This window comes from Polypterus senegalus, chromosome 17 (assembly GCF_016835505.1).
Source record: "Polypterus senegalus isolate Bchr_013 chromosome 17, ASM1683550v1, whole genome shotgun sequence".
Taxonomy (NCBI): Eukaryota; Metazoa; Chordata; class Cladistia; order Polypteriformes; family Polypteridae; genus Polypterus; species Polypterus senegalus.
The window spans coordinates 74,363,967-74,381,331 of record NC_053170.1 but is presented as its reverse complement, the minus strand read 5'-3'; the positions used below and the strand labels follow the sequence as shown (position 1 = coordinate 74,381,331).

The following is a 17,365-nucleotide window of genomic DNA, read 5'->3' as shown; positions in this document are numbered from 1 at the left end:
TTTGCTGACGTGCTCACATCGCTTGTGCATCAGCGGTGGGAGGAAAAGTAAAAGGGATACTGTTTTGCCAACTAAGCGACTTTGTCTTTCTTCTGAGGTTTCATTTTGCTGATGTGCTCACCTCACTTGTATTATTAGTTTTCTGTTTCCTCGGAGGCAGAGCCCTTACCCCGACTCCACCTCTCACTATATAATATCTGAATAGGCTACACAGCAAAAAGCAAACAAAATGAAGTACTTATGCATATTATAATTACTTGTCAAATACAGTATAAGGATAATTCATAAAATTATCCATTTTTAAAATTAAATCAGCCAAGTCAGTTCTTAACAAACACAACCTCTTTATAAGCTCTCATGTCATTAATAATGGCATATTGTCAGTTACATTATGTACACAACCAGACTCATTGGTCCCAGGTGATCATAGAATCAGAAATTATCTTAACATGTCAACCTTTAAAATATGATAGGAAAACCAAAGTATCATAAATAATTCAGTAAAAAAACAGGGAATATGTGCATGGCTCATGCAGAGAGTACCCAGGCTGGGGTTTGAACCCAGGACTCTGGAGCCCATAGGAAGAGAAAACACAGGAAGTTTTACATTTAGGTGTGATACAGTAGGGTGTTTCAGATTGCTATCTAAAAATAATTAAATGCCACTTCATCAGGATGATTCAGCTGTATGGAACAACATTCTAAGCTAAACTATGTACATTTGTACTAAGATCTAATTATGTCAAATCATTCAATTTTGTAGTGTACATTTACTCATTTTTTGCAGACTTCTGTCTTCATTATCAGTGAAAGTTGAGTTGTTGTATGTAGTTTCATCAGAAATTTCATTGGTCCAATTTAATGTGAAGGACACAGTAATTTACTAGTGACAAGGAAAGGTTTTTGTAGTAATGGGTTGCACACCTTAAAGATAGTCAGGTTTGAATAGCATAACCAGAATGGATCAAGATAACAAAAAAAAATGCAGAAATAAACAGCTTAAAAATAAAGTGCAAAACAGCAGCATGGTATGACCACTTAAAATACACAAAAGCACACAGACCATAGTATCTCAATGTCTGCAGTCTATTGACCTCTAATGGCTGTGCTGGGTAGTGACTAAGGCATTGGAGAGAACAGCAAGATCGGTTATTGCCTGTAATTTATTGTGTCTCCCTAATGTCTTGCGTTTCAGATCTGAACAATGTAAATGTACTTTGGAAATATTTTTCTTTTTTCAATTTCAGACAGATGACAATCGAGTGAGTAATGTTCTTCATTTTAAATAATGTGAGACAGTCTAATAATATGTATCTCCAAGCTGAAAATTCTCACATTAAGAGCTCCTCAGAAACAATGCTTTTTAAACAAATTCTAAAGGCTCCTCTATTGAAGATAGAGGTGTAGATTAAAATCAAACTTTTAGACTATTATCACAAAATAAACATTGATGTATTTGTGTTCAGTCTGATGGGTTCAGCTTCTTATTTATAACATGTAGTCTTACATATAATTCTCATACTCTGATTATGGATTATGATTATGGATTATTTTATTTTGAACTGTTTAAGATATGAAATGGGACCAGCTGAAAAGAAGTTAAAAACATGCTTCTCACACAAGTTCTCACACTGTTGAAATGTGAGCATGTTAACTTTCTTGTGCCTCAATTGTGAAAAATAAACAAAAATAAAATAAATTGTGATCATGTAAGCTGCTCTGGAGCAAATGTATCTTCTATATAAATTAATAATAATAATAATAATAATAATAATAATAATAATAATAATAATAATGTATGTCTTTCTGAGAAATAATTTTCTCATTCATTGTTTGAAACTGAAGCATTCAACACAGCATTCATCACGCTATTAATTACATCAACATCCATATTTACTGTATGCTCTCAAATACTGCATGTTCCATAAATTCTGAGTTGAAAATTTTATTTTTCTTGGAAAAAACAAGGAGATTTTAGTCTGGAAATGCTTCATCATATCCATACACTCATCCTAAGGATGATCATCACATTTCCTATTCAACACATCCCAGGAATGCTTCTGAAATAAAATTATTTCTACTATGAAAAGCTTTTGAAAGAAAGTTATTGTAAGCTGTGAAGCCTTTTTATTTATTTGCAGATATACAGACTCACATATTTTCTGATCATTACTAAAATCTTAAAATAAAATTAGCATTATCAAAATATTATAAAATGGAAACAATAAGCAATGCAAACTGTATTTGATTTATTTCCATTGTTTAATCCTCTATGTATTAAAAATACACAGTTTTTAAATCTAATAGTTACATGTTATACACTAAACAGTATGAAATTATAAGATTATATATGGTGACAATAAGGTGGTGTACATCCACAGAACAGCTATAAAACAGGTAGAATATTCCACCGACATAGTGAAATAACCATCTTGTTCTCTGATTTTCCAGCAGAACCTTACATTGGCATTCCTTCATATAAAAACAAACAATAAATAGTAAAGTGCAGAGTTAAAACAAAAATCACATCATAAAACATCAACATACATAGAGTCAGTAAAATGAAACATCCTTAATCTACTACTAAATATGTTTTTTGTCTAGTCTAGCTAGTGTAAATCAACAGTTTAAAGTAAGCTACTTCAGTAACATAATGTTGACTTCATTCACATGCACTTTTGTAATTCAGCTCTGAGGCTATCCCATCCACCACACATTCTATTAGGACATTTCAGCTGATCCTACATTTACCCTCAGCTTCACTGATGCACATCATAGTTTATGCATAAGATCTTAAGCACAGGAACATATTGAGGCTTTTTCCTCCAAAATATTCCAGAAAAAGAAAATAGCAATAGAGGAAAAATAAGGTGCTTTGTTGGACTGAAGGTATTGTGTTTACTGGGCCTAGTCTCAAGATTTTCATAAAGACAGTAGCAGGCCACAGTACACAATATGCTAGTGTAAGAAAACATTAAGTATTTAAAAAGAAAGAAAATGAGTGCCAAGTTGTACAAATAAATTTTACAGCTATTTAATTTAATTTTGTGTTATCTTCTATAGTATTCAGTGATGTTGGTAACATCTTCAGATGCCACCATTTTAGAACTGGCTGCTATGCCATCTTATGGGGGTGTGTTCTAAGAATGTCTGTCAGATGATAAGGGATATGATCACATGGCATGCTGAGTGATTGCCTGGACTGCTTCATTTTCACAAAGGATTAACATTTTTCTAGCAAAATAAAATTAGCTTAGTTTTCAAGTTTTGGTTTTGACTTTCTGCCCACTTAATGATTACAAGTTTATTTTGCCATTTCCTTTTGGTCAGTATCTGTTTGTCTTTTCAGTGTTACAGCCTGCTAGGTCTGACAATTTTTTTTTAAATCATCCTGAAATAATCACTGCCATGCACCACCTTAAACCCTTGCCCTGTGGAGTGTTTTATTCTTGTATGGAATGAGATCTGTCTTTTCTTTTCATGTGATTTGTTGTCCATAAATTGAGTTTTATTCTGCTAATCGTATTTTTGCTGCATGTTCTATATCTGATGTTTGTGTGGCTTATTTCACTCTATGCTTCATCAAATTATTGGCATAAAAAACTAATGTGACAGGTACAGATACCATACGGTGGATAACTTAAATTAGCAGCTTACTTAAATTTTAGAATACTTTCAGAAATCAGGCTCTTGTACAGAGCAAGGGCTGTAGGAAAGTATTCTAGTAGATGATTCAGTCAGGCCTACTGTAGATCACTAGAATGAAATGTGTAGCTGCACTGCAAGCAGAGAAGACTGGGAGCTTTAAGAATTTATAAATACATTTTTAAATGTATGTGGGGGCAAAGTTGAGTGTTTTATTTCACTGATTTCAACACAAAACGTTTTTGGTGATGTGCTCTGTGAAACATGCTTTATAAAATAAAGATGAATTGACTGATGAATGTAGCACAATGAATACATGCTACAGAAATAAAGCTGAATGGGTAAGAGAGAACGGTCATCTTAAGCAAAAGTATGAAGCTGACAAAACCTTTAAAAATAGTAAACCTCTGAACATATAGTAATATTGTTCATTTGTGAAGACAAGAACAAAACTGAAAGCATATAAAGCACAGAAAGTTTATGTTAAATGCACACCTTTTGCTGCACCTTCTTGTCTGACTTCATAATTTGCTCAATCAGTGACAGGATTGTATATGCTGACAAAGCGCACAGATAGGTGCCAAATGATCAAGCAAGTGCAGTTTAGAGGTAGAATGTGCAAGTCTAAGAATCAAAATGTATTTTTGTCACATTGGTATGGGTATATTGGAAATTGCAAGCCTGACAGTGTCAAAGGTACATCAAGAATGGCCATAGGCCGATAAAACATCTAACCAAAGGTTGTTCTGCTGATAAAATTAAGTAAAATTTAGTTGGCATGACTTGATGGTACAGAGTAATAAATGGACTAGAGTAAGCTGACTAAAAGGTAAGCACAACAGTGCTAAAGGCAGCATATCAGGTTTTTTGGGTTATGATAGTTATTTATCCCTTTGAGTGCCACTTCTGCTAGTGAAAATTAAGACAGTAGTTGCAGTGTTGTGTAGTGGAAATGGTCCACAAGGTCTGATAAATTGTGGCTTATTGTTATTCATACTTGTAGGTGCAATGGAATGAATCCAAAACCTCATGATTACTTGAATCCATCTGAAGAGTGTCTACAGTACAGACTAAGAGTTGTAATAAAGTGGGATGTTTCTATGGCTCACACTAAGTCATTAGAAACATCTCTTTATGGCAACAGTCTGACCATCTGCAAGTGGACGTTTTCATCAAAGTTAGAAGAATGCTTTGAATGGTTTCAGGAAAATGACTGTGAATTCAACTTCAATGCAATTATGAGACCTAAGGATGAGGTGAAATTACATACTTAAAGTAAAAGTAACCATCAAGCTATTTTAAAAAAACAATAAGACACTCTGGAACAGAAAACAATATGGGCTACTCTGATGAAAAGTTGGGAAATGACTCAGTGTTAGCTGGGTATACCTCCAGGAAGAAAGTGACCATTCAGCAGACGTAAAACACCTGAGCTGGTCAGAAGAATTGTAGCTGTTACCAACACTGTGCCCAGGCAGTAAAATCAGACCATGAGCAGAATCAGAGCAGATGGGTTCATTTCTTTGACAAAAACTTCAAATGCCTGTGTTATTGTGTACATTCAGCACATAAACCTTATATAAGTGTAGAGGTTATATGGACAACAGAAAGTTTCATAAATTACACTGAATGATGAAATATGAGTCATTTATGCTCAGAGTGGGAACTGAAATGGTTAACATGTACAAACTGAACACCTACATGAGCAGTCTGGGGTGTCAATATAGACAAAACTCAAAAGATAATCTTTCTTCAAAAAACCATATTGTAGCAAGGCTACATAACTTGACTTTTGGGTTGTCCTCCTGGACTGTCTGTCACTTTATTATGTTGGCTGGAAGGGTGTTTGTAAATAGCCTGTCAGGCACCTTTGTTGACGTTCCAGTCTGGGAGGACCCCGCCCGGTAAATATTCCAGCTGCCTGTTGCTGGCATGAGGTTGCCATAACAACCGAGAGGGGCAAGGATGTTTCTGCGTGAAACTTTTTCTATTTAAGGGGAATGGCAGGAGGGAACAAAAAAAAAGGAAGGAAAAGGCTGAAGGCAAGGAGAGACTATCCACGCTCAAAGGATCATTCAGGATCTTTCTTTACCCAGGGACGTTTGCTATTTGTGGGTGGCCACCCTGAAGAAATAATCTGGTGACGAATCCCCAAGAAGAGGCCAGGTTCTGGTGTTCTCCGGGTGCTCCCGTCTGGTGAGTCAGATTCCTGAATTTGCATTTCTTCGTGATAGTCCGCGGAGAAGCCGTTCCACCAGAGGACTGTTGTGTTTTCCTACTGCCCTACGGAAGGAACTGAACTGCAGGATTTATTTTTTCTAATATGTGGATTAAGTAAATTTTTCTTTATTGTCATTTTCGGAGAACATTGTTTTTTATTATTTTCTTTTGTTTATTGTCTACGTCAAACCAGGGATTCGGATTTGGGCGCTGGGGAGGGCGTCTGGGAAAGGGGTTCACTAATGAGCACTCAGGCACCGGGCAAGTAAATGTAAATAGTAAATGTTAGTATATTTTTCAGTCCCACTTTCCTTTGCGTGAGATTTTTTGCCAGTTATATAAGGACGTGCATATGGGGACAAGAGGGGCCTATGACCGAATATGGTAATGCTACTATTATCGTCCACTTCCCTTTGGGTTGTGAAGTGTAGGAATCGCGTGCCCGTATCTTGCGGTTGCTACAATATGTATACAAAATGAAGGCAAAATGTGGCTGCTTCTTGGAAAATTATAAAGCCAGTTTATATGCTCTTTGGGAGTAGACATATTCTGCAAAAGCGTGGTTTCTTAAAGATGCTGGAAACTCTGCCTTTAAACTCACAATGTGCGTGCACTAGTTTATACACGACAGCAATGCAAACATTGTGCCTGTTTGCAGAAGAAACTCTAAAGTGGTCACCAAATTAATCTAGTCTATTCTCCCTCAAGTATTTTATTTTACAGAAAAGCATTCCCACAAACACATACAAAATAAAATTAAAATATGTAAAAGACAAGATACATTCCGATGCATATAGAGAAGTAAAAATAATTAGCCCAGCAGACAAGAGATAAAGCTGTGTCCAGTTTTAAGGGAACAGAGGATTTAGTGGCTAATGTTACTGGAAGAGCTCAGTGGTTTATTTCTAAACAGTTAATTCACTGTTATACATCATCACCTGTAGAAATGAGTAGCTAGTGGGAAACTGGGAAACTCTTTCTGTCTTACCAAACTGATATTTTAACTGGAATAAATGTTATCTACTGCAAAATTGAAGATTTGTAAGAATATAGAAATTTCTGAGATGCTTCTAAATTGTTCTTTGTTCATGTTATTATCTCACTGAAGTTTGAATAAAGGCTGGAGTAAATGTGAATAATATATGTGTTTTTTATAACTGACCCAAGATAATTCTATTCAAAATAAAAGTGTCATTAAAATTGAAGCAGCACGTAATCAAGATTGTGTGTTCACCTCTTATAAGGAAGTTAAGATGTGATGAGGTGTAAATCGCACCTTTAATCTTCTACAAGGTTGTTTAAGGGATAGTTATGCTGTAAGGCATATAGTTATGTAAAAACCAATTCTAGCAAAAGAGAGACACCTACGGTAGTTTGAAAATTGAAAGACTAATTTAAATTTTTTTTTTTTTTTGAGCAGTGATAACGTTTATGTTTTCTGTACTACTTAATCTAAGAGTGCTTGTGACACATTCACAAGTAAAGAGATAATTAAGATAAAATGCTAAAAAAATATATGATTGCACAGTCTTTCTCCATCAAAAAGTAAGCTTGTGTTTAGAATAAGTTCTTGCTTTAAACCACTATACATCAAAGAGGAAAATCATACAATTTTGGATGATGTTCTTTACTATCATATTTACATTCTGAAAATCATGGTATTAAAAATTGTGGACACTCCATTCAGTTCGCATTGGCACTACACTATTCAGTTTCAGTTGAGATGGATAACTATTTTGCAGCACCCAGCCTTGTTTTGTTCAAATAATAATGAATTATTGGGCTTTATGGAAAACAATTTCAACAAACCTCTAATTATTTCTCACATAACTGTAATAAACCTTTACCCCAATACAAAAATACCACTCCACCCCTCTGACACACATAAAACACAGAAACAGATATATACACACACACACACACACAAAAAAAAAATAGAGAATACATCCCTTCCTCATTTTCCATTTCAAATACTATGCAAAAAGAATGCAAAAGGATGTCCATTGCAGTTTTCTTTTGTGAGTTCTCATCAGGCAAGTGGTGCACTTGACTTCATGTTTATTGCTAACAGTTCATGTAAAATACTGTCATTTGGAGTTTGTTTCACCAAAATGCCCCTATCTTATTAAATGACTGTGGTCACAGTCTTCTGGCCTTAGATAAAAAAAACAGAGTGAGTTCCAAGTGTGAATATAGCACTGAAGAGTAAGTGGAGGGCTGGCAATTTGGGAAGGCCTGGATGTAAAGCTTAAGCTCACAAAACACCATTAGTGACACACAGTGGACAAAGGTGGCATAACTGTATCAAGATTGTAAACTTGTCAAAACCAAAAAGTAGCAATGTCACTTGAAGAAGTGAAAATATTCAAAATCTGAATTATAACAAGAATCATATCAGATACTCTAGTACTGCTACATCATACTTCACCATAGATAAAAATACACAGGCTCAGGATTTACAAAATGCATACATTAAAAACAGAATATTGGACATTCTCAGAGCCCCTCCTCTTGTGTTTTACAGGTTCTGACAGGTTGACAAACTGTGCCCTATCCTGGCCTTCCACTCCCACTACTGCACCTTGCCTCTATTTTTGCATGTCACACTGAAGAAGTAACACAATGGAAGGATCACTCTTAGCTGCCTCCTTGAACTCCTCCAGTGTAATCTCATCATTGTGATCTTTGTCCATCTTACTGAAGATCTTGTCCACACGCTGCTGGGGGGTCAGGCCATCTTCATTCATACGCATCATAATCACAGTTCCCACCATCTTATAAATTGCCTGAAACAGAGGTAAGCATTTTGTTTTGGTGTAAGAATTGGGTCTCGCTGGTCAGACTTTAGAAATTTCATGAATATGGTCTAGTTGATATGCCATCTTTTGTTATGTTTAGTCTAGTATTTTATAGAGAATTTTTGAAAATCACTATTAAATTAAATCATGATCAAAATAAAGCTGCTTGTGTAACTGTGTTACAAATGAAGATGACAACATTTTGTGGAGGTCTTGATTGGGGCTGGTGGTGAGAAAGTAGAGAAATCAAATCAAGTCAAATTTTATTTGTCACACACAAATTATACATACATTACAGTATCTAGTGAAATGCACAGTTGTTAAACTCCAAGACTAAATTTACATTTAACAGGAATATAAAGAATAATAGTATATGATCTTATAAATATCAATAAAAATCATTATGTTAAATGAATGCAATATTATGTACTATGATAGAATTATAAAATATGTGATAAATAATAACTAAATAAAAAAGTTAATAACTTAATATAATGTAAGAGAGTTTACAATAGGACATCATGTAGATCTAGAAAACCTTCCTCATTCAACATGTAGATGGACTGTGGAAAAAAGCTCCTACTTAGTCTCTCTTAAGTGATCTTCGGGCATTGGTACCGTTAAACCTGATTTAATCTAGGATCAATTAGTTGGACCTATTCTAAAATATATTGTGGGGGGAATTCAAATTTATATTCCCTTACTTACCATTTCCAGTTATGTCTATGATTTAGATGATCCTTCATATTTATTGTTGAGTTTTTGTTTTTTAACATCGAATTTTTAAATTAAATTTGTGTCTCTTAAAGTTCAGGATGTGTTAAATGTATCCATCCATCCATTTCCTAACCCGCTGAATCCGAATACAGGGTCACGGGGGTCTGCTGGAGCCAATCCCAGCCAACACAGGGCACAAGGCAGGAACCAATCCTGGGCAGGGTGCCAACCCACCGCAGGACACACACAAACACACCCACACACCAAGCACACACTAGGGCCAATTTAGAATCGCCAATCCACCTAACCTGCATGTCTTTGGATTGTGGGAGGAAACCGGAGCGCCCGGAGGAAACCCACGCAGACACGGGAGAACATGCAAACTCCACGCAGGGAGGACCCGGGAAGCGAACCCGGGTCTCCTAACTGCGAGGCAGCAGCGCTACCACTGCGCCACCGTGCCACCCGTGTTAAATGTATTCATTTCCCAAATACTTTAGTTTTGAATATTTTGAGATGAACAAGATATTACTGGGCATCAACCAAATTTAGGCCTCTGGTATATACTTGTATGTAGGCATTCATGGCTCTGGAAAATAATGTCATCAAACCATGGAAAATATACATAGCAGAAAAAGGTGAAAATTATGGTAGGAGACATGGCAATACTTAAAATACACATATGGCATATTTTTTTATATCCCTCCAGGTATTTATTTTCTAAAATCATCTACTTTATTACAGGGCCACTGCTAACAATACTTTGTACAAAGTAGGAACAAACTCTGGAAGAGACAGCAGTCCAGTGTTCAGCACATTCATGCACATACACATAGTCACTCACAGGGAGCCAGTTCAGGGTAGCCAATTTACCTAACATGCACATCTTTGGGATGTGAGACAAATCCTGAACACTAGGATTCAGAAGCGTAGAGGCAACAGCATTACAACTGTGCCCCTGTGTCACTCTTTTTTTCTATCTTGTTATTAAAAATATGTTTAGATAACAATTCTAGCACAAAATAAAGCAGTTGGCCATATATTTTATTTCAGCAAGGTTTTATAATGCTGCTTTCTAGGCTCTCTTTAGATCTGTTTATAATTTTGTCTTGTGAAACTAGAACATCATTTAATATAATAACTTGTATTATTCCTTCCAAATAAAGAAATGTAACTTCATTAAATTTCATGCATGGCTTATTTTATGGGAAAAATACAAAAATGATGGGGCTTGGCAATAACACTGTGCCACCTCATACCATATTATTGAATGTTATCTGCAACCACTCTAAAAGAAATATTAAAGACTGAGAGACTAGCCTTTAAGTCATTTTCCTTACAGGCAGAAAATATAGAAGATTATTATTTATTATTATTATTATTAACTTATTTGGATGACATCTTTATGAAACACAACTTACAGGATTATACCTGTGAACCATAAATCCATTCAGGTATTGCTACTGTATACTGAAGATATATATTGAGGATTGGCTCCAGAAGAACCCTCGTGACCCTGTAGTTAGGATATAGCTGGTTGGATAATGGATGGATGGATATTGAAGATGGAAGCTGCCCATGCAACATATACATATCATTGTCTTCTCTCTATGTAGCAACTGAGCTCTACTTAGATTTTTATTTTCTTCATTCAAAGACCTGCCTGATAGCATTAACTGAAAAATAGAAAATTAAAACTGATTAATAATTTCTACCTACTGACATTTCTGAAACTGCAATTCACCTGTACCTAAAAACACTAACTTACCACATGCACAGACCTTTTAATGAGAAGTGGATCAAAAGGAGAGAAGAGGCATTTTATAGAGCAAAAAATTTTACAATTAAGTGCTGCAACAGTTTAGAGGGCCGCTGTTTCCAGCAGAAGAAGATGACACAGAGGAGTGACCTACCTGCAAGATCTCAGCGTGGATGACAAAAGTTTTTTTTAAAAAAAAAAGAAGTTTCCCAGATAATTCACATGCCAGAATAGCAATAGTTGAAGAGATGCCCACATGTCGGCAAGTGTATGATGGAGAATGGCCCAGTGATTGTGCGGTGACCCAGTGTGTATATAAGAGGAGACATCATGAGGTAAAGCCTGACTTATCCTGGTGTTTAGCAGTCAACTAGTTTTTGGTTTTTTTGGTGGAATTCCTCATGTCAACCAACAGACTGTAAGTTTCTATAGGGCTTACCAATTTGCCTGTTTTGTGTTGTGATGTTAAACAAAATAAAAAAACCACCCTTGGCTTTCTGAGGGCTCCAACCTGCACATTCTGTGTAGTGTTATTCTGTATGTGTGAGGTTGTCTTTTCTGTTTCCATGCTCAGTACAACATCTTTCTCTGTGGACAAAATCAGAAGATCAGAGAGCAGTTCTAGTCCATATACATTTCTGAGTTTGGACTTAAACAAATTGAACTTGGAAAACATTTCACTCAGTAGTTGCAGCCAATTCAGGGAATATGATATAGACTTTCAACAATTGAAACGGTGCGGGAAGTATTAAATTATTATCAGACTGCAGGATTTATTTTTTCTAATATGTGGATTAAGTATATTTTTCTTTATTGGCATTTTCGGAGAACATTGTTTTTTATTATTTTTTTTTGTTTATTGTCTACGTCAAACCGGGGATTCGGATTTGGGCGCTGGGGAGGGCGTCTGGGAAATCTGTTAAATAAGTTTATAGAGCTCTAGTACTTTTTAGAGTGAGTAGTGGCTGATATTGAGGAAGACAGGGCATCCTCTGTAATTGACGTATTGGGATCTCGTTTAACCCATGTGTAAAAGATTCAAGGTTAACTGTGCCAGGAAAGAGCATGACAAAAGAAACGGGTCCTAAATTAGGTTTGGTACTAATAATGAAGGCAGCTTGACAAGGAGGGGAAGACAGTTGGCTGATAATGATGGAGAGGTGGAAGATAGGAACATTCTGTGTGCAGGAGACAGGTTAGTAGGGCCAGAAGTCAAGAGAAATACAAGCAGGGTGTAGGATATTGTATACTAGTGAAGCAAATGAACAAGGAAGGAGCTCATGTAGGCTTAGTGGTTTCTAGGCAAGTGGCAGAAATTTTGCTAGGGGTAAGGAGGACAAGTGATGACTCTAAATGAGCATTGAGGAAGTACCAGTAAACACCATGTATGCATATGTCTCCCAGGTGGGATGTGAGGACAACTGTAACAAGCGGACTAGGAAAGCTGGTGTTATATACTAAGCCAGGGTTACTTGATTACATTACTTGATTGCAGTGGTCTCGAGTTTTCCCTTTAAAAAATTTCCTAATTAGAACCTGTTTATTTACTACTAAAGCAATTTTTTAGGCTTATGTTTACTTGTTATGGTGAAGAACCCTTAATTGCCTATTTTAGTTTAAAACAGCTGTATTTAGGTTTTAATTGATGTTTGTTTTCTTAACCAGCCATCAGTTAATAATGAGGCGTAAAAGACAAAGGAATCTGAGCCTACATGCTTTCATTTAAACCTGTGTATATGCATCATAAAGTATCTGTGAGAGTAAAATGTTTTGAAATAATTGAGGGAGAAGGGAAGGACCAAGAGGTACAAATATGTTCCAGACCACAAAACATATGAATAATGTTCTCTGAAAATGAAAATTCTACAATGTGATAAAGATTTGTCTTAGAAGAATGAAAGCACTAAGTAGCCGTATCATTAAATACCAAATTTCATTATCTTCTAGGACTGGCTTTGCATTACAAAACTAGTTGGAGTGAAAACCTGCAGGCACTACGACCATCCAGGACCGGCTTGTGCGGAGACATCTCAGCTACTTTCCTCATCATTTCTTTTTCTAACCTGCTTAATCCAAACCAGTATTGCTGTGGGGGCTGGAGCCCATCACAGCTAGCATAGGGCACAAGTCCATTGCATTTAGTTTTGCCAGTTCACCTAACCTGAATGACTTTGGACAGAGGGAGGAAACCCATAAAGACACAGGGAGAACATGCAAACTCCATGTAAGTAGAAGTTGGGATGCAAACCTTAGTCTCCTTACTGTGGTGCAGCCACCATTGTGCCCCCTTTATCATACATATTTTTGTAATATTAGCATCTATATATATAATTCACTAAGGCAAGACACCCATGGAAAGCACGCCAGAAGGGGCGTGGATTCACTAAGCTGCCGACAAGTGAGACACCTATGGCGCACGCAGGAAGGAGCCACACCCACCAACTCCAAGACCATTGGATACGACGACAACTCGCAGAGCCACGCCAACCAACTCGGATGCGAAGACACAGAAAAAATGGCGTAATTTATATTCGTCTGTCATAGTGGCCACATGCAGCTCCGACCCACACTCACTGTTCATGTTTCTCACGGAGGTGAATCGCCATATGCAGCGTGTAAAACGGTTTGCGAGGGGTATCCCATGGGATCCTTAAAACAATTCTTTACAACTGAGGTTAAAACACAATGAAGTGAGCAGTCTTTAAAAAGCGAGTTTTCGGTTACGACGCACGACCGCATGCACCATAGCAAACTGTTTTACACGCTACATACAGCAATTCGCTTCCCCGACAAACATGCGTCTTCTTAGATGCTCCTGCACTTTGTACACACCCCTCTCCCACCTCGCTACTACCGTGGTCGGGTGTCTTGGTGGATTATATATAGAAAGGCAGCCAAAACCGCACAGAGCAATGAAAAGTCTACGTGAGTCACAGGTGCATCTGGACTGTGCAAAGACAACAACGACTCGAATGACGAGTTGGAGGTGGGCACATGAGCAGGCAGTGCATACTGAATGAGAAATCAGCACACTAGCATGACGGAGGGAGCAGAAAGGACGTCCTTCTCCTCTCCTCCCGTTCCACCCTCCGCACCTGAGCGCCGCACGGACGATTGTATGTTGGTTTGTTCCGTGCATTGTTACAATGTTGCTTTTCTTGCTGATTTATTACATTACCAATTTTTCAAATGTTAATTTTCTCCCTGTGCTTAAAAATCATTAAAAAACCGGCCTGATTAGGCGGCGTATGGTACGCCGCGGGTTGGCTAGTTAAAATTATTAAAGACAAAATGTTTTTCCATATGGGACAGTAAATAGTAGCCATGGTTTAATAAGACATGTTGGTAATCTCTGCTTTTTCTGTTTTTTTACAATGAAAAGAAGGTGTGCACTCACGTTTATAAGCGATCAATCAGTTAGCTACTAACAGGACAAAAGGGCACTTGGGCTAATGAGGGGAAAGAGACAGGGCCTTGAGCTATTATAGCCACGCCTTCACGTATGTCCCTTAATACCATTTGCATTCCTCTATTTTCATTTATTCTTTGGCATCATGTCTATGATTCTACTATAAATTGCAACTAAAACCATCAAGGAGCAATAAAAACAATGCTAGTTTCAAAGTCATTCATGATTTTTTTTTTATCAAGTAGACCAGTATGAAGTATTTGTAGAAATAGAGGAGGCAAATTAAGAACAAAGGCACTTTACTCTCATTTTCATTTAGCCACTACAGACAGTCCCGATATTTACAATCTTAAATGCTAGGATTTGCAATGCTTACAATATAGAATGTAGTTTTATGAGATGGAAATTATAATTTTTTTTATTATGTGGGTTTTTTTTTTTATTTCCATCAAAGCATCATGTACTACTGCATGTATCCTCCTAATAATACACATCAAATAAAAAGTATGAAAGGAAACAAGCACCTGGGAACATTTCATGTAAATTATGCATGCATCTTTTCAGCAGGCTGTGGCAAGCGATTTCCTAACACTGTCTACACCTAGCATGCATACAGAAAACACTGTAACACTAAACATACAGGGACAAAATTAGCCAAAGTCTTACATGTTTAATTTTCCTGGTGACAACCACCTCCATTCAGATTTCTTAATTTTAAAAACATGCCAGATCCCGGACATTTAGGAAACAACTATGTGTAGATTGAAGTAGCTCTTTTTATATAAACTGTAGTGCTATTGATTTCAAAACCTAGCCCCAAATACAAGTAATGTTCGGTTAATGATTAAAATTACTGTACATCACTGGGGACAGAAGTAGGAGAGAGCAGTATATCCTTAAGGTCCTGAGAAGGTAGACAAATATCCTCAAAGCTGGTTGAGAATGTTAGTGAGGGTTTCATTGTGTACATGGAACTCCCAAATTATCCTCCCTTGCCATATCCATCATGTTTTATTCTGCTCATTTGAAACTAGATTAGTTAGGGATTCTGATCCTTAATTCTTCCCTGTTTCTCCTCCGAATAGAATGAACTAATCAAACCTTAAGTAGATCTGTATCTCCTTCATTCACAGTTCATTTTTATATTCATGGCCAAATAGTCTTTTTAGTGTACATTATGGGTAACACTTTTATAAATATGCTACACCTAATTTTCCTTATATATGAAGAAATTTCTACACATTTTGAAAAAAATTATTTAATCATTTGGTATTTTTCTATGGACATTTTTCAAATGCTCTTTGCAGCTGTCATGTAACTTCACAGATGTTTGGTTTACAGTTATTATATAATAATAATTCATTTTATTTATATGGCAGATAATGATGATAACATTTGATGAGCAAGTGCTGAAAAGGACTACAAATTAAACAAAAGGCTAGCTAAGTAACTTCTACTTATTGTTAATATTAATAACCCTCTACTCAAACATTACCTCAATGATTTCCAACATCTCTGTGCGAGTGATCTTGCCATCTCCATCTAGGTCATACATGTTGAAAGCCCAGTTTAGCTTCTGCTCAAAACTCCCCCGGGATGTGATAGAGAGGGCACAGATAAACTCCCGGAAATCAATTGTTCCATCCCCATTTTTGTCGAAAGTTCGAAAAGCATGCTGAGCAAACTTAGATGCATCACCATATGGGAAAAACTGTGGAGAAATGCTAGCGTCAGAAACATTGTTTCGTGGGACAATATCATGTGCTAATCTCAATGAAATGGTAAACTCTAAAATCAAGCATAATTTACAGTACACAAATACAAATATATATACATTGCCAGCCAAAAGTTTTAGAACAGCACAGATTTTACAGTTTTTATGGAAATGCAAACAGTTTAATATCTTAATGTTTCATGAAATTATGACATAGAACAAATAAACAATGGCAAATAAAAAATTAAGTCAAGGAATTATTAAGTGTACAAAATTTTATTCAAATTTTTGATTCATCAAAATAGCCACCTTTTGCTGATATAACAGCCAAATTGTGGTAATCCATTTGATTCAGAATGCCAATCACTCTGTGCAAGTCACCAACTCTGCCTCCAGCAAAAGAACCTCAGACCATCACACTTCCTCCTCCATGTTTAACAGATGGTGTCACACACTGAGGAACCATCCTTTTGCCAACTCAACATAGTACAAATATCCTGCATGACGAACCGAAGATTTTAAATTTTGATTCATTAGTCCATAGCACTTTCTTCCAGTCTGTAGTCATCCACAGCCCATATTTCAAGGTCCTATTTTGTCTTTTAAAGAATGGTTTCCTTACTGCCACTCGCCCTGTCAAACCTGCAGCATGAAGCCTCCCCTTCACAGTAGAAACTGAGACTTGCTTTTTTTGACCACTGTTAGCTGTTCTTGAAGCTGTTGTGTTGTGAGGCACCTATACGAAGCTGTTGTGTTGTGAGGCACCTGGAGAGACCCAAGCTGGAGACCCTCAGAAACTTGTCTTCTGATTGGGCTGTGTCTGCCAGATTGTCTTCCTTCAATTATCCTTGGATTGTGTAGGACACAGTACTCACTGACATTTTCATTTTTTTTTTTTGCAATTTCTCTAAATGAAAGGCCTACATTTCTAATGGTAATACTGCTCTGTCCTATTTCATTTGTTAATTGCCATTTTCCTGCCATTATCAATGGAATTTACAACTTTTTACAGTGTAATATTGTCCAAGCAGTACTTCAGAAGGCATAGTAACACAGTCTGTTCAAACTCCACTTTAACTTTAACAGAGGGTTTTAAGTAATCA

The 17,365-nt window shown here is 36.6% G+C and overlaps 1 protein-coding gene across 1 annotated transcript in view; it reads right to left on the bottom strand.

Moving 5' to 3' along the window:
- Nucleotides 1-2,248: 2,248 nt before the first annotated feature.
- Nucleotides 2,249-17,365, bottom strand: part of hpcal4 (hippocalcin like 4) — a 76,194-nt gene continuing 61,077 nt past the window's right edge. Inside the window, exons 3-4 of the mRNA XM_039739595.1 lie at nucleotides 16,044-16,259; nucleotides 2,249-8,651 (exon numbers count right to left, since the gene is read on the bottom strand). Coding sequence (XP_039595529.1) covers nucleotides 8,454-8,651; nucleotides 16,044-16,259 — 414 coding nt within the window. The 3' untranslated portion in view covers nucleotides 2,249-8,453. The remainder of the gene's footprint in view (nucleotides 8,652-16,043; nucleotides 16,260-17,365) is intronic.